This window comes from Leptinotarsa decemlineata, unplaced genomic scaffold (genome assembly GCF_025532065.1).
Source record: "Leptinotarsa decemlineata unplaced genomic scaffold, Ldec_3_MD MMD2_tig00000010_RagTag_RagTag, whole genome shotgun sequence".
Lineage (NCBI taxonomy): Eukaryota > Metazoa > Arthropoda > Insecta > Coleoptera > Chrysomelidae > Leptinotarsa > Leptinotarsa decemlineata.
The window spans coordinates 9791877-9817032 of NW_027412538.1; the positions used below are offsets into that span (position 1 = coordinate 9791877).

Genomic DNA, 25156 nt, shown 5'->3' on the forward strand with positions numbered 1-25156 from the left:
TTTCGATATTGATATTTCGCAGACAAGTTTTCCAAAAACATAAGTGAATCATCAATACTTATGTTTCCTCTGATAAAAATTCAATAATAAGACTCATTTTGACAAACCTTTCCTTATATCTATATTAATCGCCCATTTTTCTATTGTATGCTTTTATAAATACATGTAATTTGGTGATTAATAAACTACTACTACTACTTGAATTTGTTATTAATTCATCAGTTCCTCACTTAATTCGTGCATTTTAATTTCCGCTCAATTGCAAAAAGGTAATAAAGTGTCACCAAAAAGCACAGTGACTGACTGTCCTGGCCGTCTACTCGACATATACCGACAAAAAGAATAATTTCTGTGGTACAAATAACGTTTGCCGGTATTTCATCAAGTTATAAAACTATCCAGTATACAGTCCACTTTCCCGTAGAAAGTGAGAGAGTGGTGGAAACCATCAAAGCCGAGACAATTGAAAAAACCAGATGAGTTGATTTTCTTTTCTCCGACTAGCGGAACTTTACGTCTGTCAAACATCAAAAGAATAAAAAACTTTTACTTTTCATCCCGTTCCTCTCAATTACAAACTGAATATTTTCATATGATAGCTTGTTTTGTGTTTTGCTTGTTCGACGATTTTCTGCTAACGCAAAAAAAATGGATCAAAGAGTTTGCATAACAGTTTGCGTAAAACATGGAATTGCATAGGTATTGACAGTGGCATACGGTGATTGTACTCTGAGTCAGAAATATGTTTACAAATGAGCTTTTCACAGAAGGCCGACAAGATTTGAATGACGACACTAGCTCTGGACGTCCCAACACATCAACAACCGATGAAAATGTTGAGGAAGTGAAAAAAATTGTTATGGGGAAACGTCGAATCACTATTAGAGAAGTTGCTGAGGATATCGTTCCTAAATTCGTTCCCAAATTGCTGAATTTTCACCAAAAAAAAACATCGTATAAAGTCGCTCAGGAGTTGTTGAATGACGTCAGCAGCGATCCAGATTTGCTTGGTGATTGGTGATGAGTCATGGGTATATGGTTATGACATGGAAATTAGAGTCCAATTGTCTCAGAGGAAGTGTCCAAGAGAGCGAATAACAAAAAAAACAGGCCAAGTTCGATTGCCGTGGCGTTTTCCATTTTTTGGCCAAAAACAACACCGTAATTATGTCTCACCCACCGTATTCACCAGATTTATTCCCTTGTGACTTTTTTCTCTAGCCAATATCAAAGAGATCCATAAAAGGACTGCTTCGAAGATTGGAAAAAACGTGGGCACAAGTGTATTATATCTTAGGGGGGCTTCTTTGAAGGGGACAAAGTATAAATTGATGTATAAATAAATATTTTTTGAGAAAAATGAAAATTCACCTAATTTTTTGAACAGACCTCGTATATCATTGAACTAATACAAAAATCTTCATATTCCAAGACCCTTACATTAGAACAAAAAACAAGAACCGTTGATTTATATATATATATATATATATATATATATATATATATATATATATATATATATATATATATATATATATATATATATATATATATATATATATATAATCTTTCTTTGAGACAAAATAAATTTCCATCACGATGGAAACGTCCTACGTAACTCCAATACACAAATCTGGTAAAATGTCACTTATAAAAAATTACCGGCCAATTGCTGTGTTACCTGCTCCTGGTGAATTGTTCGAACAGATAATATATGCTAATAATTTAATAAATGAAGAACACCACGGCTTTTTGCCAAAAAAGTCAACTCCCACAAATCCTTTATATTTTAGTCATGACGTACTTAGAAGTCTGGAAAATTCTACACAGGTCGACGTGATATACACAGATTTCCAAAAAGCTTTTGACAAAGTAAATCATGATGTATTGTTAAATAAACTTTCTCTAAGTGGAGCTACTAAAGGAACTATGAAATTTTAATGGAAGAACTATGAAATTTAAATGAGAGAACGTTCAGAGTGAAATTTGGTACCAACTATTCAGATGAGTACCAGTCAAAATCAGGAGTGCCCCAAGGATCAAATCTGGGGCCTCTATTGTTTCTCATTTTTATTAATGATCTATCAGCGGAAATTAAATATTCAAATTGTTCATTCTTTGCCGATGACCTTAAATTTTATAGAAAAATAGATTGTGTTCAAGATTCTAGTAAGCTGCAAAAGGATATTGAAAATGTTTACCAATGGAGTGTGAAAAAGAAGTTACCATTCAATACGTCAAAATGTATTGTACTGACTTGCACAAGAAAGTGAGATAAAATAGAGAATGCATTTTATTGAATGGAAAATATCACGTTGGCACGAGTAAGTAATGTTAAAGATTTGGGGGTACGATATGACTCAACCCTGTCATTCAAAAATCACATTGAAATAGTAGTCTCTCAGGGTTGACGGAGTTTTAAGGCAAAGTAAACATTTTAGAAATTACCAAACAGTCATTAGGATATATAACGCTCTGGTGAGACCTAAACTCGAATATTGTGCAGCCGTTTGGCACCCTTATCATTTTATATATAACACTGACACCTGTCGGATATAATCCAACGCCCTTCGTGGTATTAGCCAGGGGAGTAGTTGTTTTCTGATAGGTGTCAGTCCATTAACCTACTGTGTAGGGTGTTGAGACTGGCCTGAACGAATTGTTCTTTTAGATGATTTGATTTATATATAATAATAATTTGGAAAAAAATCAAATATGAGTCTACCCAGATTATAATTCTGTGAGAACTGATGATCTCAGGAAAGAATTTGAAATTTTGAGTTTAGAGAATAGAAGGTTATACATAATAATCGCAATATGTTACAAAATTTATAATAATTACCTTAACTGTCCCAAGTTACGTAGTTTAATGAACCGAAGAAACTCTATCAAAATTATAAGATCCACTCCTTTTTTCGAAATTCCATTAGTCACCACGACTTAAGGTACCCCAATCGCAACGATGCTGAAAGTTACAAATAATACACTATTAATGTCCAGCTTTGTACAACGCCTAGAGAATTTTTTACTGGTTTGAAAAATTATATATTTAATGTCAATCAATAGCTTTTTTGTCATATTTTTGGATTATTTTTATTAAAACAACGATAAAAATTAAACAAAATTAAATAAAAACAACAATAAAAATTAATTGGCGCTCCGGGGCGACTTCATTGATTCCAGTGGCGCATTTGCTTTCTCAGCTGCAGGAAAACCCGGAAAAACCTGCAGCACCACATCATTTGAAGATCTTGATCTAACAATGTCCTCTCTCTTATAAAACAAAATGTAGGGTGTCTCCAGAGGCTCCAATAAATTCAATGCATCGCCAGAACACTTCGTGACACGACTATCGTCAAACTTAAACCAGTCCGTTTCGTCTTCGACCAAGGCGAAATAATGACCAAATTCAACGCCAGAACCACAGTGAACAATGACTTCATGAATATTATAATAGTGGTCTGCTAGGTTGAAATGTTCATCTATTTCGAACCTTCCAAAGAGTTTCTTGCTTCCGTTAGAGGTTGAGTCTTATTTGAAAATCATCAGTGTTATTATTAGATTGACTGGTGCCTCAGCTATACTTGTTTCCTTATAACAGTCAGTTAGTTTGGCGCATGTTTGACAATACAATGGTTCTTATGGAGATTCTGTGAAACATGTTCTTCCTTACGAATCAGTAGATAGTTGTCCTGAAAATCTAGAGAAGAAAATTGGATTGGATGATTCAGGAAACACTTGCTACATGAATAGCATTTTACAAGTGTTGTTCATGACGAAGAATTTCAAGAACGAAGTTTTAATGATGAACGAGAACGGGAATGTTTCCTACTTATTCATCAAACTCAAACACCTCTTCATGCAGCTGCAGTTTCGTAAGAAGGTATCATCTTTCCCTCCAACCGATTTCCTGGAGTCTTTGAAGTCCACTAGATGGTTGTTAGGACAACAAGAGGATTGTTCCGAATTCTTGGGGTTCTTGTTGAATACTCTTCGTGAGCAGAACAATAGCAAAATCAATACTCCTGACCGCTCTGGACTGAATGATTCCGTACAGCCCATCTTGTCTTGTGTTTGTAAATCTTGTGCTGGAAAAATTGTCACTTGTTTACTTTGTGGTAAATGTTCAAGAAGTACCGAAAACTTATGTGAATTTCTGGAACTTCATCTAGCTTTTCCTAATATGACTAATAACCAGTCGAGCAAAGCTTATTGTTAAATCATCTGAAAATGGAATTTTTAACAGGTGATGATCGACTGTATTTTTGGATTAGTTCATTCAAAATTCAGTTTACTGCAATTATAACCAACTTTTATATTTTTAAATAACCTGGTACGGCTAATCTGAATTTTTTGTCCAAGTTGTGAAATTAGTTTTGAAAAAACCGAATTTATTTCACTCATTTGCAAATAAAGTTTAACAGAAATCTAATCAACAAAAGAGACCTGCCAATTCTGGTTATGAAAATTCTAGAGAGTGACTCACTTATGAAAAAACGAATAGGTAACACTTCATGAAACTAGATTAGTCGTTAATTAATCGTTGATTGATATTCATCGAAAATGTAATACTTGTAACGATAACAAGGCAATCGTTAGAGGAACATGTAAAATAATTGATATATCTTGTTCCTGCTAATGCAATGTGGTTGGTGAAAGTATCTGCCTACAAACATGCCAGCACGAAAACAAGGGGAGTTAATAATTTTCCAACGACGCTACATCAGTGCTATCTCCTTTATCAATATTACCTACTAGTTGGGGACTCCATACTTCTGTCATATATTCGAATCATTCTTCAACTTGGTTTTCTATTTACCGGTTGTTTAAACATTTCCTTAGTGTCTACGAAGTTGTTAAGTGAATTGTAATGAATACCACCGGCTGATAATTATTTTCTAATGTATTGAAGCCATACATCCAATTAGCAAAGGTGGGTAAGTAAATCAATCAGTGCTGATTCAGAGACATCATTTCTACAAATAACATCCATTCGTTGCTTCTCAAAATAGCTAGTTTACAAGGAAAAAGTTATATTATTAATTATGTTGTTACCCAATCATCAGTCTCTTACACACCGTCCAGAGAATTGATTTATTTATAAGTGTAGGAACACGTATTGGTAATTAGCTAACATTAGCCTGTCGTGTGTCGTAATAAATTTTATACAAGTAGTTCGAAGCCTACTTACAATCGTTCCAAATGTATTCATTTCGAGTTTATTTTATTTTTCCAGGTGAAAGGATGAATATTAACAATCCGTATCATACAAATATTCTTTCTATGTAAGCACTGAGGCAATGCTTTCCAACTACACTCTCTCCAAATCTTCAAATTTCGAATGCCATTGACAGTGTAATTGAACATTTTATTAAAACAACGATAAAAATAAAATAAAAACAACAATAAAAATTAATTGTCGCTCTGGAGCGACTTCATTGATTCCAGTGGCGCATTTGCTTTCTCAGCTGCAGGAAAACCCGGAAAAACCTGCAGCACCACATCATCTGAAGATCTTGATCTAACAATGTCCTCTCTCTTATAAAACAAAATGTGGGGTGTCTCCAGAGGCTCCAATAAATTCAATGCATCGCCAGAACACTTCGTGACACGACTATCGTCAAACTTAAACCAGTCCGTTTCTTCTTTGACCAAGGCGTAATAATCACCAAATTCAACGCCACACAGTGAACATTGACTACATGAATATTATAATAGTGGTCTGCTAGGTTGAAATGTTCATCTATTTCGAACCTTCCAAAGAGTTTCTTGCTTCCGTTAGAGGTTGAGTCTTGTTTGGAAATCATCAGTGTTATTATTAGATTGACTGGTGCCTCAGCTATACTTGTTTCCTTATAACAGTCAGTTATAATAATTGTGTTGAAATGTTGGACCGCTTATACAGGGTGTCCCTGGACTTCCTCTTTTCCTCTCGGGAATGTATAGATGGGGTCAAAATATCACCAGTACTTCATATAACTTTTTTTCCTAAAATCCTTCGTTACCAAGTAACGGGCCCTCGAAGTTACAAAATGAAAAATGTTTTTCTTTGATAACTTTTCAAGTGAATATTCAAAATCATCCAGATTTTGGTAATTGACTAAACAAATGAATTCCTTCGATGAGCTTTCATGCAGGAGTCAGTTGTTTTGCTACAAAGTCAGGAACGGACTACCCCCGATGGTCCACACCCCAAAACTTTGAAATGACAGATATTTTTCAATATTTTTCAACAAATTAAGGTTACAATTTTATGAATAAAAGTACTCGTGTGGAAAGTCGATCGGAGCAACGAGTCTTGATAAAAATGTAGTTTCACTCGACGACATCAAACCCGCTCGTCCACCATTATTTGAAATGAATAATTATCAAAGCAGAAATAATAATGATAACGTTAATTCAACAACATTTATCCTGAGATGTCTACCATTATTCGAAAATATTAGTTTTTAAGGAAAATGGAAATGATAGGTAAAATGTTCATAACGAATTTTTATAATGCAAACACGTTTAACTAACGAAACTCAAGAGCCTCAAGAGCAAACAGAAATGAAAAATCCGCTACAGAAACTGCTCGATATGACCACCTTCTCTCTCTGTACATTTTCTTAGTCTGCGAAGACACCCTCTCTGTACTTGAAATAGCATTCCAGGGTCGTTTCGTATGGCTTCACAATGTAATGTTATTCTATTCAACAATGCAGCTCTTGTGTGAATAGGTGTAGCGTAAACAAGGCTTTTTAGATGCCCCCACAGAAAGAAATCCAATGGATTTAAATCCGGAGACCGCGATGGCCATGAATTTGGCCCACCTCTACCAATCCATCTATTGTGGAAAATATGGTTCAGATGGTCACGCACAATCAAACTAAAATGAGGAGAAGCGCCATCATGCATAAACCACATATCTCTTCGGGTTTGCAATGGAACATGTTCCAAAAGTCCATTCAAATCGTTCTGAATGAACTCCAAATAACGTTCTCCATTCAATCGGTCCTGTAGAACGAATGGTCCTATAAGATGGTTTCCTATGATACCAGCCCAAACATTCACGTTGAATTTCCGTTGGTGTTTGGGTTGCAATATCCCATGGGGATTTTCTTCGGCCCATATATGGAGATTATGAGAGTTGATAACTCCATCTCTACTGAAACCTGCTTCATCAGTGAATAAAACTCGATTAATAAAAGTCATATCCTCTCTTTGCCTATCCATGAACCAATTGGCATATTCCAGTCGTGCTGGAAAATCTTGAGGTGTCATGGCATGTACCTTCTGGATGTGAAATGGGTGGAGCAGTTGTTCCCTAATTATTCTATGAATAGTGGACTTGGATGTATGGAACTGTTCTGATATATTTCTGATGCTCATTGAAGGATCATCAGCGACGGCTTCCAAAATATTTTCCTCCAATACAACGGTACGTACAGTCCTAGGAGCGCCCTCACCACCTCGTTTTGGCAAAACTGTACCTACAATAATATCGAAATAAAACAACGTGCTCAAATTAATTATCAATTATTACATACCTGTCTCCCTCAAGCTGCGATCGACACGCTCGAATGTTTCTCTTGACGGTACCGTTCGATTGGGAAAATGCTCGGAATACAGACGACGAGCTTCTGCAGCATTACAAAATGCTCGTCCATAAAATACATGCATATCTGCATATTCATTGAATGTAAACTGTTCGGCCATATCAAAAAAATTCAAAATATCCTATAGAATATTGACAATACAATGATAGTCATATGACAACGCACCACTCAACAAAACAAAATCGCATTCCAGTTTCTCATTTTTTATCAAAACTTTCTAAAAGGTTTTTTTGTCAACATCTGTGAAAGAAATGGAACATAATTATTCCATGGATATTTTTCACCTGATCATGTGCAACCGTTTTTGTAGTTCATTCGTTTGCTTTTTATTAGTATAGTAAATATTTTTTCCGATGTGCGTTTTTTCAGCTAAATTTAGATTCGTGTTAAAGAATTTCTCCCATAAAATTATAATTATCAGTGAAACTCCTCAACAGTTTAGCTGTGAAGAAGAATTTGAAACATTCGAATGTTGAGTTTCATGAGATTCAGATAACTGATCAACACGAAACGTAATTATTCCACACGTATTATGTACATACAAAATATGGAATGAATTCGATATTTCATAGTAGAGTAGCTTGTTAGTTTAAAAACACCACGAATCTACACTATCACAATTGTGACTTCCATATAGTTACTGTACTTTTTGTTTACGACTTCATTTTAGCATACTTTGTATTATTCCTGTTATAAATGCTGTTGAATTAACGTTATCATTATTATTTCTGCTTTGATAATTATTCATTTCAAATAATGGTGGACGAGCGGGTTTGATGTCGTCGAGTAGAACTACATTTTTATCAAGACTCGTTGCTCCGATCGACTTTCCACACGAGTACTTTTATTCATGAAATTGTCCAAGTAACCTTATTTTGTTGAAAAATATTGAAAAATATCTGTCATTTCAAAGTTTTGGGGTGTGGACCATCGGGGGTAGTCCGTTCCTGACTTTGTAGCAAAACAACTGACTCCTGCATGAAAGCTCATCGACGGAATTCATTTGTTTAGTCAATTACCAAAATTTGGATGATTTTGAATATTCACTTGAAAAGTTATCAAAGAAAAACATTTTTCATTTTGTAACTTCGAGGGCCCGTAACTTGGTTACGAAGACTTTTAGGAAAAAAAGTTATATGAAGTATTGGTGATATTTTGACCCCATCTATACATTCCCGAGAGGAAAAGAGGAAGTCCAGGGACACCCTGTATATATGGTCTTTCATGAACGCCTTCCATTTTTAAATTTGAATGAAAAAATGTCTGTGTGAGATATCATCGAAATTTTTATTCATTTGAAAGACCATTGATGCCATTATGTGTGGAATATAATAGCCACAGCTTCTCTGGGTTTTAATTTTTTCATGTTTTAGTAACATATTTCAGGAAATTTCATACACTACTCAATAAGAAAAGCTGTCAGCTCAAAAATTAAAAATAATATTATTGTAGTGATTCTATATTCTGTGGAAATTATAAATATTACAATAAATAATGAAATTTGGAACAATCATGAAATACACATCAATTCAAAGAACTAAGATTATAAAAAAAAGGAAAGAAGAAAAAAAATCACATCAAAGGTGCTGCTTCGTTCTCTCCTGTTCATAAAAGAGGACATATGCCTCATCGCTCAGAAGTGTGAATCGTATTCATGCCACGTGCCACTATATGGGTGTCTGCAATATGCTGTGTAATGGCCGTTGTAAGTTGTCCCACTGTGATTTGAAAGTGCATATAGATTATAACGACAAGGAGCCACGTTGTATTCATGCCACGTGCCACTATATCGGTGTCTGCAATATGCTGTGTAATGTCCGTTGTAAGTTGTCCCACTGTGATTTGAAAGTGCATATAGATTATAACGACAAGGAGCCACATTGTCTGCTGCATAAGTGCTCATATCTCTGGGTGAAGCGCATACGAAACATCTAATTTTCCACATGAGATGACATGCTCTCAAATTGCTCTTGCAGAATATTTTATTTTATTTTATTTCATTTATTCATTCACCCTAACAGGGCACATAGGTTTTATTACAAGGATGACCTCATTACATACAATATTTTACACTAAAAAAATCACATGACAAAATAAGTCAGTTACGGACGGGGTCGACGAATAAGTGTGATGATCCTACAAAGACATTGCCACTAGCTGTATAATAACTTTTTTCTTAAATTTGCTGGAGAATCTGTCCAATGTATATCGATTATAACTTTCAGTTCATTTGCGAGACGTAACATACCTGCTAGAGGGGCACCTATAGAGCAGAAATTCTGTATAACATCGTATTTGATCTTGTTCTTCTGGTTGGAACGTGAAACTCAACTAACGATAATGAATGAGGTGAGCTTAGTCTATTATTAAGCAGCCGATAGAGAAATAATTTGGAGAGACGGTATCTTGAATTCATTCCTCAAATGAGATGTTCTCACTAAACGGTAGTCTGGCCATACGTGATATTTTTTGAAGTGGATACAGTGTGACCCATTTTTAATGGAAGCACCCCCCTAAAATTTGAAGTTGTAAATCGATTTCAATAATTTTTTTTTAAATGTCAAGTACTACCTTGGGACAAAATTTGAAATGTTTATTAAAGTTTCAGGGTATATTTTTTCTTAGTAGAAAATCGGGATTTTTTATTAGCGATTTTTTTATTGTAAAAATCACTACGCCACTGGATTCAGAGTGCCTCTAAATAGGTGTGACCAAAATTTCATGAAAAAATATTTATTATTAACAAAGTTATGACAACTCAAAAATTCAAAAACTCACACAGCTAACAGTCACAATATATCATTTTTTTATGATTTCAACAATGAAGTGCCGCCAGATGAAAAAAACAAATAGCGTAAATATTTTTAATGAAAATAACGGAATTACATTCACACAATTCAACTAACAATGAAGCAAAAAATTTTAATAAACGTAACTAATAACTAATTATTGAAATATTTCGATTCTGTGCAACAATTAATTCTAACTCATATTCTAGTAGCCTCTACTAATCCACCACGTATTTCGATACATGTGTCGTAGCGCTTACGAATGTTTCTGATTACCTTCCTTAGTTCTTGAGGGCTAATATCTGCACATACCTGTCGAATTCTTGCACAAAGTTCATTTCTATCTCTTGAGCAGTTTTTGTAAACCTTTTGTGTGAGAAGTCCCCAGAGGAAAAAGTCCAAAACTGTGAGGACTACCACGGCCTATCCATCGGTTTGGAAAATGTTCATTAAGCCATTGTCTCACAGCTCTGGCATAATGAACTGAACACCCATCTCCCTCCATTTGCAGTGAAAGTGGCTTCGTCGGTATATAAAATATTTTTTAGGAAATTTCTATTGTTTAAATATTCCCCTTGGGCCCATAAACAATATTCCAGGCGTCTTGCTTCGCCGCCTTCTTGAAGTGTCTGTAAAAATTTTGGCTTCAAAGGTTTAATATTCTTCGCCTTGAGACATCTCCGAATAGTTTCTCGTGGAATATTCAAATCTAAAGTGGCAATCCTTATACTGGCATTAGGATTATTTCCGAAATAATCTAAAATGATTTGATCATTCCTGTCATTCCTGTTTCGTCTTTGTACAGGATTACTTTTCAACATCATTTTTGATACTGCACCAGTTTCATTGAATATTTTATTTATTTTATTTACCGTACCGCAGCTAATACGAGGACGATCTGGATGTCTCTCATTAAATACTCTACAAACCTCTCTAGCACTTCTAACGTCATCTCCCGAAAGGCGTACAATTTCAATTTTCTCTCTTACGCTCAATCTTGCAGCCATGACACAAAATAATTCGAAGAACTGTAAGGTAAATATTGTTGACAATAGTACACTAAAATCTTTCACAAGTGTCAAACTGTGATATCATTTCCATGACAACTAAGATTTAATTTTTTTTTTTCAATCAACAATCAACATGCGCCAAACTAACTGACTGTTATAAGGAAACAAGTATAGCTGAGGCTCCAGTCAATCTAATAATGACACTGATGATTTTCAAACAAGACTAACCTCTAACGGAAGCAAGAAACTCTTTGGAAGGTTCGAAATAGATGAAGATTTCAACCTAGCAGACCACTATTATAATATTCATGCAGTCATTGTTCACTGTGGTTCTGGCGTTGAATTTGGTCATTATTAGGCCTTGGTCAAAGAATAAACGAACTGGTTTAAGTTTGACGATAGTCGTGTCACGAAGTGTTCTGGTGATGCATTGAATTTATTGGAGCCTCTGGAGACACCCTACATTTTGTTTTATAAGAGAGAGGACATTGTTAGATCAAGATCTTCAGATGATGTGGTGCTGCAGGTTTTTCCGGGTTTTCCTGCAGCTGAAATAGCAAATGCGCCACTGGAATCAATGAAGTCGCCCCGGAGCGCCAATTAATTTTTATTGTTGTTTTTGTTTTATTTTTATCGTTGTTTTAGTAATGTGATAAAGTTTGTTAAATAAATCAACGAAATATGTAATTTCAGGTGAAATACATATAATATTAAAAATTGAACAATACCTATCACTAATGAAAGAATAAAATAATTCATTTTTATAATTTATTTTTAATTGAAATATTGGGTCTTAGGTTTAGTTTTAGCGTCAAAACTTGAATGTAATTCCGTTATTTTCATTAAAAATATTTACGCTATTTGTTTTTTTTTTCACTGGTGGCACTTTATTGTTGAAATTATAAAAAAAATATTCTCATGGCTATATCTGTTGATATAGGGCGTTTTTTGTGACTGTTAGCTGTGTGAGTTTTCGAATTTTTGAATAGTCATAACTTTGTTAATAATGAATATTTTTTCGTGAAATTTTGGTCACACCTGTTTAGAGGCACTCTGAATCCAGTGGCGTAGTGATTTTTCAATAAAAAAAATCGCTAATAAAAAATCCCGATTTTCTACTAAGAAAAAAATATCGTAGTAGGTATGCCCTGAAACTTTAATAAACATTTCAAATTTTATCCTAAGGTAGACCTTTTAGTACTTGACATTTCAAAAAAAAAATTATTAAAATCGGTTCACAACTTCAAATTTTAGGGGGGTGTTTCCATTAAAAATGGGTCACACTATATCTTAAACATTTGTTCTGAAGTTTTTCCAATTTATATAATGTGGAGTGATACTCGCCAAACTATATATTTGATCCAAATTCAAATTTACTTCTAACCAATGAATACCGAATGAATACTGCTGAAATTTCTAGTTTGCCTTATAATAAACCCTAATATTTTATTTGCATTTCTTGTAATATGTTTTATGTGAGTCCTGAATGATAATCTGTTCGTCATCTTAATTCAGGTCGAGATTGGATTCGAAACCCCTGACTCCTGTATGGTTTTTCAGATCTGTATTTTTAATGTGGGGCACGGCCGAGATTTCTCTCGCCATCTGGGTATCCCTCTTGATGGGATGATTTCCTGGTGATGTGATGTGTGCCTCGAGATTTATTATAATCTCACCCCGTAGCGAGGCCTTTGAGGCGTTTTTAGTTCGTCTTGGTTGGAGGGGTGTTTACCGTCAGCATAGTTTGCAGGACGGGGTAGTTTGTTAGCAGTGTCTGCAGTTGGTCGAAGGCCGTACATAGTCCGTCGACCAAACTGGGGCCGCTGCTTTCAGTAGTTTTTACGGCCCTTGCATGTGAGACTCCGTCCTGTCAGCCTTTTCGGTTGGACTGGCAGGTCTATGGGTTTGTTGTTGCCCTTTTTGTTTTTCGGATGTTCCGGGCATCCTTGAAACTTGGCAGGGTGTTCCCCTTTACAATTAAAGCATTTTGCCGGAGCTTGCTTTGACTCCTTACACTCAGCCGTCATGTGGTAGCCGGCGCATCTTAGGCACGCAGGTATTGCCTTGCAATTTCTTTGCGAACTTTTGACAGCGGTAGCACTGCCCCACTGCTGTTCGGGGTCGTTGTGGTTCACTTTTAACTTGAACGTTTAATATTTCCCTAACCTCCTAAATGTGGCTCTGTTTTCTGGAAACTAGAACCAGTACGAGTGGGAGTGCCTTTTTTTTGCTTCTTTAGCCTGGCTATCGAGATGATGTCGAAGCCCTTGGCTTTTAGGTCGTCTTTTATTAATTCGGTCTCGAGGTATTCGGGGACGCCTCGAAACACTATTCTTAATGGTTTTGCTTTCTGCATGGTATACCTAGGTGTGGTGCGGGATTTTTTCTCTGTCAAGTATCTTGACTATTTTATGAAAGTCGTCTGGACAGGCGGGCTGGACTTTAACGCCATCATTGGTGTTTACCGCTTTCGTGAAGTGTATTTTCTCTTTAGCGGCTATATCGTTAAATTTCGACCACTTATCTTTTTGCCTCATAGTGATCGGTGGAGGTTTTTTTGCTTTCGAGCCGGTTGCCTGAGTTGCATTTGGCATCGCGGCCTCCTCGTCATGTGCCTCAATTTGCATATCTTCAAGAGTATGGGTTTCCTCTGGTTTTATGGCCTCATTGACTTCCTGGACATCTACGTTTTCAGGGGTATTTGTCTTGAGTTTTTTAGGTTTTCTCGATGGTATTTCCGTCTTCTCGGTTTTTGGTGCATCACTTTGTGATTTGGTCTTATAATTTGTTTTGGATTTTTTGGGAGACTCTATCTCCACAGGCCGTTTTTTTATTTGAAATCGCCTCTTCTTCAAGGCTCTCTTCAGTTGAGTAGCCTGAATTGTCCATTTGATCATCCATATCAGGGCAGTCTCTTCTCTGTTCTATTTCCTGCCTCTTTTTCCGTATCATGGTATGTGTGGAAACGAGTTCCTTGGGAGAAACATCGTTAAGGTCTAGCAACTTGGAAATCATTGCTAGTACCATTTTTCTTTTTTTTTTTCATTACTGGCATTGAGTACAAATGCATCAATAATCAACAGTAGCTTTCTATTTAATTGTATCCCTGAATGATAATGTATCATTATATGTAATTTATAGGTCTTTTATTTCTGTTTCTTTCAAGAGGGGCCCTATTCAGTTCGTAACTGAAGAGAATAGGATCTTTCTTGCGCATAACCGACATTACTGGACATTTATCAACATTGAAAAATAATTTATTCTCACAACTCTACTCATAAACCCTGTCCAGATCATTTTGTAGCATTACACTGTCCCTCACACTGTCCCTTACCCTGTTTATAAATTTTTAGGTCATCGGCAAACATTAGACACTCTGAGGATTCCAGCACTCCTGGCAAATCATTTATAAAAATAACAAAAAAAGGGACCTAAATTGGATCCCTGTGGGACTCCAGAGGTAACCTCAAACTTTTTAGAATAAGTGAATCTCTGTTTTCCAAATAACTTTTGAACAATTTGAGATTATTTTCAGTTATCCCATAATGACTCAACTTCCACAATAAAATGTCATGATCTGTATAGATAGATAGTATAGATAGTATCCAGTTGAAATTTGTTTTCAAGAACCTCTTCTGCTTTGTGAGTGAAAGTTAACAAGTTTGACTCTATAGATTTATTTATATTAGATTTGAATATATGAGAAACACGTTCAATTGTTCATAACCTCTGCTATCTCTCTCACTTCAATTCGGCGGTCGTCTAGCACGATTTGGTGAACTTTGGCGATGATACGGTTATAAATACAGTACACAGAATAAGACAAGGGGAGATTATCATGGTGCATTGAAGAGAATGTGTTGAAGAGAGAAAGTATTCTAAGAAATATATAAACTTTCTTGTGGGTCGCGCTTAGTGCAGGACTACGTCAGTCAAGAGTTCCGAACGATATTTAAGTCCAGCCATGGTGGCCAACTATCTACTTTTTCTTCTGCGACAACTACTTTCAACAAAAACTGGCAGTACAGAAAAAACTAAAAGTGTCGACCATTTCAAAACGTTTACTAATTGAATAAATTCTATAAATCTAGAATACCTGCGACAGAGAATTGTTCGGGATTGTCGATTTCTGACTCCGGACATCTTCAATAATGTAAGGAACACTTTCGAAAGTAGACTGTATTATTGTATGGAACTAGGTGGAGGTCATTTTGAACACTTTATCCGTTGACTGTGTTGCCATTGATATTACTTTTTATGGCCTATCTTAAATAAAACGTTCAACATTTAATTTCTCAGTAACGAATGATCTAATTCCGAAAAAATCACAGTAGAGGGACATAAGACCTTTCAAATGATTTCCATACCAGAATAAGTCCCCCTAGAAATAAAAATTGACGTGTTCTTTGAAATTTTCGATTACACGTCCGTTTCATACTTAGTTTCATTGGAACGCCCTGTATTATTCAAGTTTCCAATGATTTTTGTTTGAACAATAAAAATAATTTTTCCCTGCTTCAAAAGGTTTCTGAGTTCGAGCCAAGTAAAAGTAAGTTTCAAAATAACTTCAACATCGCTGCTGTTTTGAGACCTTCGGAAATAAATTTCGTTGACGCGACTATAGTGCCACGTCTGCCCCTTTACTTTGACATTCAAAATGGCGCCTTGTTGGAACCAATTTTTTTTCAATAAATGACATCCTTTATTCCCCTTCCCATTCACTAACACCAAAAAACTAGTTCTTATATCTATACACATAATTTTTCGACCTAATACCCAAACACCATTCGTTCAATTGGCAGGTATTTCCGAAACGTTCAACAACAACTCTGGTGTCTCCATCTATCCGCTTTCAGTGTAACTAAGAATCGACGCTTGCGTGACGCCCTGCCAAGAACGCGCCCGCCCAGATGGACGCCAGTAGTCTTGCAACTATGGATAAGGATGCTTTAAAGAAACAGATAGAGAACATGAAGTATCAGGCCGCCATGGAGCGTTGGCCGCTCTCCAAATCTATAGCAGCGTGAGTAATTATTCCATTGATTTTTTATTTGTTACCGCTTCAGTGTTTTCTTGCCTTGCTTTTATCCAATTGAAGGATTAGCATGTGCCGATCGCGGGTGGCGAGTTCTACTGAATAAAACAATAACAATACGGCTAGTCATATTGCGGCATTTCTCAACAGCATGTAGTTTACTGTATTGAAATTCGGAAAAAGCAAAACATACGGGTACATATCACAAGTAAATTAGTCGCTCTTGCTCGTCAGAAAGGCGAGTTTTTATTTACTTTTCAGAATCCGGTACTTGATTAATGACAGAAGCAATTTTAATGGGAGTAGATTGAATGTGGCATGACCTAAATAGTTATCTCAAAAGGCAATCAATAAATGAAGGAACAATTACTTTCCAATCTCAAACGTATTCGAAATAAAATGATCAGATTTGGTAGCTGTTCTCCAAAAGCCACTTTTATCTTATTCAGAATATGCACATAGGGTAAGCGTGTTGCAAGGGGAGTTTTATTGATTTTCTGGGAAACGTCATAGCATGTGTTTCCACCGGTACCTATTGAAAAACAGTGGTTTCTACCTCGGGAAATTTACTGTCTCATCAACTAGATTTCAAAGGGAGTGCGCCTTTCTTGTTTACCTTATCGCTGTGTACGCATTTATTTTCTTCGTCAAGTCGCCCTAGGTAGGAAAACTTCACCATATGTTGCGAGGAATAAGATGAAACAGAATATAGGATGTTATTAAATGTACGTAATGGTATTATCCAAGGAGGTAGTTATTTGCATCATTTGAAACTTAAAAAAGATGAAGTGTAGAAAATGTTGACTCTATGTTTTCAAGAAAAGTATTCGATGAATCTTCTTGGAAGGGTTTCTATTCCATTTTGATAGATATTTTATTTTTCTTTGAATTTTATAATACTTGTATAACACGAATATACATAAAGACATCATACGTTATGGTAAACTTCAGAATCACAAAATTGAACAATTTTTAATCAATATATAAAAATATTTCGACATTGGATACAAGTTGAAACCATTCGACATATACTTCCAACAAAATGAAATATAATTAAATAATTTACATTCTGACATGTTGGATGCTGTAATTTTTCTTCAAGAAAATCTTGTACTGAGTATTAGGTTTTTTGATCAAAATTTTCCTTAAATTATCTTCAAAAAGTTTTTTCTTCATATCCTTTAGCTCTTCCAACTCACATATTTTGTTATAGAATTTCATTCCCATAGGTAGAGTAAAGTCTCCTAATATGGAGTAGTTTTTTTCAAAACACCATAATGTTTCATGTTTCATTGGATATACTATCAAACATTTAATAGGAAGAAACGTGTATTTTGAAAAAGCAGATGAAAATATGCAGAATTTAAAAAAAAGTGCACTACCCTATATGAGGGGTATATGATATCCTAATGAAACTAATGAATATGTCTGTCGAAAATGGCAAATTTCCCACTGCCTTGAAGGTGTCGAAGACAATACCTGTTTACAAAAAAGGTGATCCAGAAAATATTGACAATTATAGGGGAATAGCGGTGCTCAGTCCCTTTTCAAAAATTTTCGGATGTGAATAATTATGTGGTAGGAATATTTTTTGATTTGTCCCGTGCTTTTGACGCGATAAATCTAGATATTTTAGAAACTAAACTCAATGTCCTGGGTATTAGAGATCGGGCAAATAAGTGGATAATGTCATTTGTAAGGCATCGGCAAATTTTTGTCAAAATTGAAAGTGAAGTTATTGATATTGGAACCCCCCAGGGTAGTATCCTTGGACCACTTCTTTTTCTCTTATATGTGAACGACTTACCAAACTTCATAGAAGGAGGCAGGTTGTTCATGTATGCTGATGACACCTCGATGGTGATTACTGGCCACACACTGGAGGAAATTTCTATCAAAACCGACAATGTTGTCAAACAATTTCTTTGGTGGTGCGACAATAACCGTCTAATTCTCAATTCGGAAAAAACTAAAATTATGCAATTTTCCACAAATCCTAGGTCACTGTCCAATAATATATCAATCAAAATAGATAATTTTATGGTCACTACCAGCCCGACCAATACCTTTCTCGGCACAATTATTGATGAAAAATTTATGTGGTCTGATCAAATCAACAGCGTATGTCAGAGATTGAACAAATCGTTTTTTGCCCTATATTCACTGAAATCAACCTTGAACAGATCATCCCTGCTAAACGTTTATTACGCCTTAGCCTACTCAGCTATTAGCTATAATATCACCACATGGGGACAAGCTACAGAACGGAACCGGGTATTCATGATCCAGAAACGCATTATCCGATTAATATATAGCCTGGAATACCGTGAATCGTGTAGACCAACTTTTAAATCTCAAAAAATTCTTACCGTAACAGGTATATATTTATTCAAATTATTGATAGACACACATAGGAATATCATCAACCTACAAAAAAACTCAGATCTTCATCAATACTCTACGAGAAAACAGGAGAATATACATCTCAGAAGCTTCAAGCACCTCTCGTATAAAAAATCACCAGAGTGGGCAGGAAGTTACTTTTATAACCTGCTGCCGAAGGAAATAAAAAATACCACCGTTAACAGATTCAAAAAGCTTGTAAAAACTCTACTGGCTGACAATCGGCTTTATAATATTCAAGAATTCGTAGATCTTCTAAATGTTAATAAATAGTAATTTTGCATTCAAATCTGGGCGAGAATACTTATTTGTTGTACTGTTTCTTTAACATTTTTATATCATTAATTCTACCTTTTTTTTATTTTTTTTTTCAATATAATGTTAGATTTTAAAGATTGTATCCGGTTGTATCCGATGATTGTAACTAACGAACCTACACTTATGTGGCTAATGAGGTAATAAAGTTATCTATCTATCTATCTAATATGGAGTATACTAAGTTCGCAATATGGGGTACCCAATTTAATACCTATGTAAAATTTCAAAATAAGTAAAATTATTTGTTTTTTTTTGAGAAATTTATGGAAATGCAAAACGTATATCTAATGAAAAGTTTCGACCCTCATGAACATAAAAAAATTCTCATCTAGAAATAACATACAACAAATTATTTAGAAATGCAAAAGTCACAAATATACGGATTTCTTTCACAATTAGCACATTCAACATGAGTCCATTTGAAGCAGCTTTGACACATTACCCATTCTTCGCCTCTGACATCTTCGGTGTACGGATTTCCGCAAAAGATAAAAAATGGCATCTTCTTCAAAGTTTTCTACCTGCTAGTAATCTGAATCTTGGTATTCGGGTTCAGGAGCCGAATCTGAAGAAGAACTCCAGGATACTAATTTGCGTTTGTTTGCTTTTTCTTCAGCAACTAACTGTTTTTTTTTCTTTTGGGTATCAGCGCTCTGCTGATGTAATTGCACCAATTTGTTTTTTTCGTTTTCTTCCCTCAACTTTAATATGTTTCTGTTGGACTATGGTTAGGCCAGTTTCATCACAGTCGAAGATCCTGACTGGACTTTGATTTATTTTTTCGAAAAGTGGATCATACAAATCAAAAAATGCTGCAACATTTTCTCTGGTAAATGATTTAATGCGCGCATATGATATTCCTTGGGGCGTTATCAATGACAATTCTTTGTCCCTTGTAATAAATCCAGTACACGGAAAAGTACACAGTCCCCTAATATGGGGTACCCCATATTGGGAATTGATAGGTACCCCATATTACGAACAAATTAGATTTTTGAAAGGGGAATGTTTTTGAAAAACTGTGATGTTTTCTTGAAAAACCAAAACCATTTCCATAAACTACGCCAAATTCTGCATTGAATGATATTAAGTTTTCAAAAACTTACCTAAACATAACCTAAATCATCGAAACGCAACACGAGTTTGCTCCAAAACGTGAATGGGCGCTTTTCTAGGAAGTCGGTGGTTAGTTTTTAATGTTCACAATAGGTGTCTGAACAAGTACTTGCTTAAAATTGAACTACCCCATATTAGGCACTACCCCCATATTAGGTGACTTTCCTCTACGAGGTCTCGTCAATTTTCATTTAATATTTTCATTTAATATTTATTCATTCATCAACAATTTCCATTTTGCCTTCTAAAAAATAATACCCTCAGATATAATACACATATGGCAGCGTTTTTTTCAATCTTTGAAGCAGTCCTAATATGCTCTTTTTGATATGTCCTTGAGCTCTCCTAGCGAATCCGTTTTATCTCATCAATCATCGAAAATCATCGCAAAACGCCGTCCTTTCAGGGGATTGGACCTTGGTTTCGATGTCATAACCATATATCCATGATTCGTCACCAGTTATGCCCCTTTTTTAAGCATATCTGGATCAGCGTTGAGGTCACGAAACACTTCCTTAGTGATGCTCATGCGACGGTTTTTTGTTCAAAACTCAGTAATTTTGGAACGAACTTTGCTGTATAATGTATAATTATACAAACCTTGTATAATGTGGATTTTCTCGTTTTATTGACAATCTTGAGAAGGGTTGATTGATCATGTCTTTATACCAAGTGTTATATTAGTGGATATCTTTCCTTGCTGTAAGATAATCATTTTAATTCATAATATGTACAATTGTGGAAGAAATATATAGACAAGGTAATGTCATTATGCCAAGATTGTCAAAGTAGTTCCTACATGAAGCTGTTTTTGATGTATTAGTCATACAGCCAGAGCCGGATTAAGGGGAAGGGAGGTGGGGCTGCTGCCCCGGGACCTCTACAGGAGAGGCCCCCCCACATTTTCACTAATAATGTATTTATTTATTTATTACACGAATAGGGATACAAACAGAATGAATCCAAAAAATATCCCCATTTTACATATGAAAGATAGTGAGTAAACAAAATATAAATGCCAAGTACATTACCCTATATAGTAATGAATATCAACAATGAATATGACACGAGGGAAGTTATCATTGGAACTGTTCGAGTCTTAGGTCGTTTCTTAAGTTTTGTTTCAATGGCATGCGTTTTAGTAGCTTCATATCTCAATAAATATTTATTAATCTGTGTCGTGGTATATATACTAATCGATAGAGAATGTTGTACTCTATACATTGGTGCTGTTCACTTTTTCAATATTTTTGATTTCTTGATAGCAAATTTTTACTAGATGTGCAATTCGAAAAAGTAAATTTGAAAGATTGTCTGCATCATGTCCTTGAATTTTAATTGTTCATTTTTTATAAGTCACGAAAAGGTAATGGTGGCACTAATTTATTTTTCTTCTATTCCACAGAATGCGGGAATACGTCGAGGAGAACGAAAAGAACGACCCACTCATTCATGCCCCGGACAAAAAGAATAACCCGTGGGCCGAGAAGGGTAAATGCGCCATCATGTAGAATCAGCAGATGATTCTCGGCTTCCTTATTATTATTTTTCCATTTGTCGTCATGATTTTGCCGAACATCAACAGTTTATTGCCTAGCAGTGTAGCAGCAGCCCACTATTACAACGGGCCTTTCAACATTTTCTTCGGATAACCATATATATTCCAGTAATCGAGTAGAGGAAATATTGCAATTGTTATGTAGTTTAAATATACTCATGTTTTGTGTGCATCTTTGTCATATATTAATCGATATTATATCGCACTTTTTGCATGATGGAGTTTAATGGGTTAAAACAGTAGAATACTGGGATTTTCAACTTTGATGGCTCTGTTCGAGTTCGAGAAGTTTTGACTCCGCGCTTTCTTCGGTATAGTGGGTTGCGAATAAATTACGTCTAAATTCACGGAAGCAATCGATCACCTCTCCTTTGTCTCCAATATATGGACGAATTGAGAAACGATCTGCAGAAATTTGAAAGGGGGCAAAAGATATTGTCAAAGTGTAACTGAGTAGTAGTACTAGCTTTGCTTGACTAAGTGTAAAATAATAATGTGACCCAAACGAACTGATATTTCTAATTGTTTTATTTACATTGATTCATATTCGCTTTGCTTGTGCTCATAGATGTGTAAACTTCATGTAATGCTTTGACGTATGTTGATCCTTATCGAATTTTCCTGATCATTTAGGCAATCGTCCGTATAGAATATTCGTGATTTTGGCCACCCATTATCTCTTGTATTGAAATCAATCAGTCACTATAAAGGCAGCTCTTCGATAATCATCTCCCACTGTTGGATTTCAACACAAGAGGTTTCTCGTTTCCCAAAATTTTCTCGAGGTTTTCAAACATGCTTCGAACGAGTCATCAAATTTGATAATACTTCTTGAGTAGCTTTATTAAAATTAATGTTGATTCTTAGATGTAGATATATACATTGATATTCAACTTGATATTCGTATAATATTACGGAAAATTATATATTCAGGGTGTAATTCCGTTTTGTGGGTCGGGAATCTCATGTCAGTGAAAATTCTGCCGATTTTCGGGAATTGTATCAAATTAAAGGCTATGATAATTATCCAAGAACATCTGGAGTTGATATTGCTTTTGAAAATCACCAGCAGAATTGCGCAAGAGATAACTATTTGAGTTTCTGGAAAAGAGATTTGCAGGAACCAAATGTGGTATTGGAAACGCCCTGTTGTTAACTATAGTGACTATAATTATTCCAAGTATTTGCTAGAATTATATCTATAATAACGTATTTGTTGCTAATATAATAATTCTTTAACGATGTTTTATCTACCGTTTATATTTAAGAGTACGTAATAGCCATTAGGCCAGTTGAAATTCTGCTTAAAATAAGCTTGATGACAAGGAAACAAATACAAAAACCAGTGGGTTGTGCCACCATAAAACACAATTTCAGCTGGTGGTATATGACTTCATTGATCAACTTCTAAAATCGATCTTCTCTTGAATTTACTCATGCTGCGAATTACCGTCATCCTTGTCCCAAAAACAAGTACACTTCACCTCTTCTATTTGTTTTTGGGATAACACAAGGTTTTATTGAACTTTTTGGAAAGAAAAAAAATTCAAGAATTTTTGAATAGCAGTATTTAAAAAAATTGAGGAGGTCTCTTTGGGTGTTGAGCAATGTGTATATTTAATCGATTAGGAAAAATATATATATGTACCCACTTCTAAAAGTATATAAGAATAGTTCATAATACTTTATTAGGTTTTTATATTCAGATACTCTAAATGACAGTACTTCATTAAGGAAAAATCCATGTTTGAATTTTGATACAAACTTTTCTTGATAAAAACTCCCAGAGGAAATACGATCTTCCCATAGTGACGAAAGTACGGCAAACTTTTTGGATATTACATTGGTAGTCAGAAAATAACATCTGAAAATCCGAATTCCCAATGACGCTCAATGTGATTTTCAAAATTTTCCCCAACTTACCAAGAAGTATAGTATAAATTTTGCGCCTTCAAAATGTGCTTAGACAAAAACGTTCGAACGTTTTAGTTTAATCACTGCTTCAAAACTACTGAATTATATAACAAAGAATATTAAGCATTAAACTTACAGACATCTGTATATTTATGTATATTTAGAAGGCTGTCGAGAGACAGACCAACAAAGTTGAGAAAGGCGCTTCTACAGCCTGTCCCAACTGAGTTGTATTTAGGTTGTTTCGTGCTTGAATCATCCAGTACATTAATAGGAATTTTGAGCTTGTTGCTATAGGAATATGTGTACTTAGTGTTAAATTATGTGTAAGTTGAACATAACAATATTCATAGATAAGATTCTGAACTCGATACTGCGTCTGACAGTAGAAAAAATTTCCGTTAAATAGTTGAACTAGGCAATACGACAATATTAAAATATGAAGATGTTGAATTCTTTTTTACCCGATTCTGACGATATTTTTGTGGGGATGCTTGTTTCAATATTCAAACATGGATCATCACTATTGCAGCAGTTACTTAAAACTGATTATTCAGATTTGGATATTCAAAAATAATATGTAATCCTTCTGATATAATGAAATTATATTGTACTTTCTTGGAAGAAAATAGTTTAACTCATCATCACCTTACTTGAATATTTTGCTTCGATAAAGGCTAAATTTAGAACCATATATATTCTAGTTCAACTTGTTGATTTTCGAATATTCAACAGGAGGTTTAAAAATAAAAAAACTTCCAGAGAATAAATATATGTTAACCAAGGTACTAGGGAAATTCCAATAAATATGTACAATATAATCAAACTATTTCATGAACAACACAATTTTCCAAATATCGAAAGGGTCTGAAGCCTGGCATATTCTCCTAGATGCGTTGGTTGACTTAATTATCGAATAAAGTTTATTTCAGTTCATTGCACTTCATTCGGATAGTGTTCTCATAAGAAGCAAACCATGAAAATTGAAGGCGAAAAACAATAGAACAGGGGCTTCAATTATTTTGTTATGCAACATATGCAGTTGCGGGAAAAATTTACAACACCGAGGAAATATGAACTCTGAAGTAAAAAAGTCTAGTAATTATTTTACGGAAGTATATGAGATGGGTGTTTCATTCAATCAAAAGAAAGCAGGACTGCCCTAAAACGAGATTGATTATCGAATCTTATTATATATCTAGTTGAGACTTCTTTCCTCTGAAAGTTTTCCTTCCGCTATTTTCAACTCTGGGCAGAATAAGATTTTTATACACATTGTTTGTAAACAAGACAGTCAAGAGCAATATGCAATATTTTGATTTTGCAATAACTTCTTTAACTAAAATAATTTGCATACAAAGTGACATACTCCTGGTAACGGACAAAGCTATTCAGGCTCTTATTAGCGTGGCTAT

The 25156-nt window shown here is 35.0% G+C and overlaps 1 protein-coding gene across 4 annotated transcripts; it reads left to right on the forward strand.

Moving 5' to 3' along the window:
- Nucleotides 1–4767: 4767 nt before the first annotated feature.
- On the forward strand, nt 4768–24194 carry Ggamma30A (guanine nucleotide-binding protein subunit gamma-e). Of its 4 annotated transcripts, none has more exons than XM_074171428.1 (3): nt 4768–4933; nt 16254–16420; nt 21675–24194. In XM_074171428.1, the coding sequence occupies exons 2-3, from the start codon at nt 16308–16310 to the stop codon at nt 21778–21780; spliced, it is 219 nt and encodes a 72-aa protein (XP_074027529.1). In that variant the 5' UTR covers nt 4768–4933; nt 16254–16307; the 3' UTR covers nt 21781–24194. The 4 variants fall into 4 exon arrangements, with proteins under 4 accessions (XP_074027529.1, XP_074027527.1, XP_074027526.1 ...); XM_074171426.1 differs by having other exon boundaries at nt 4769–4937; nt 16200–16420; XM_074171425.1 differs by having other exon boundaries at nt 4769–4933; nt 16200–16420.
- The last annotated feature ends 962 nt before the right edge of the window (nt 24195–25156 follow it).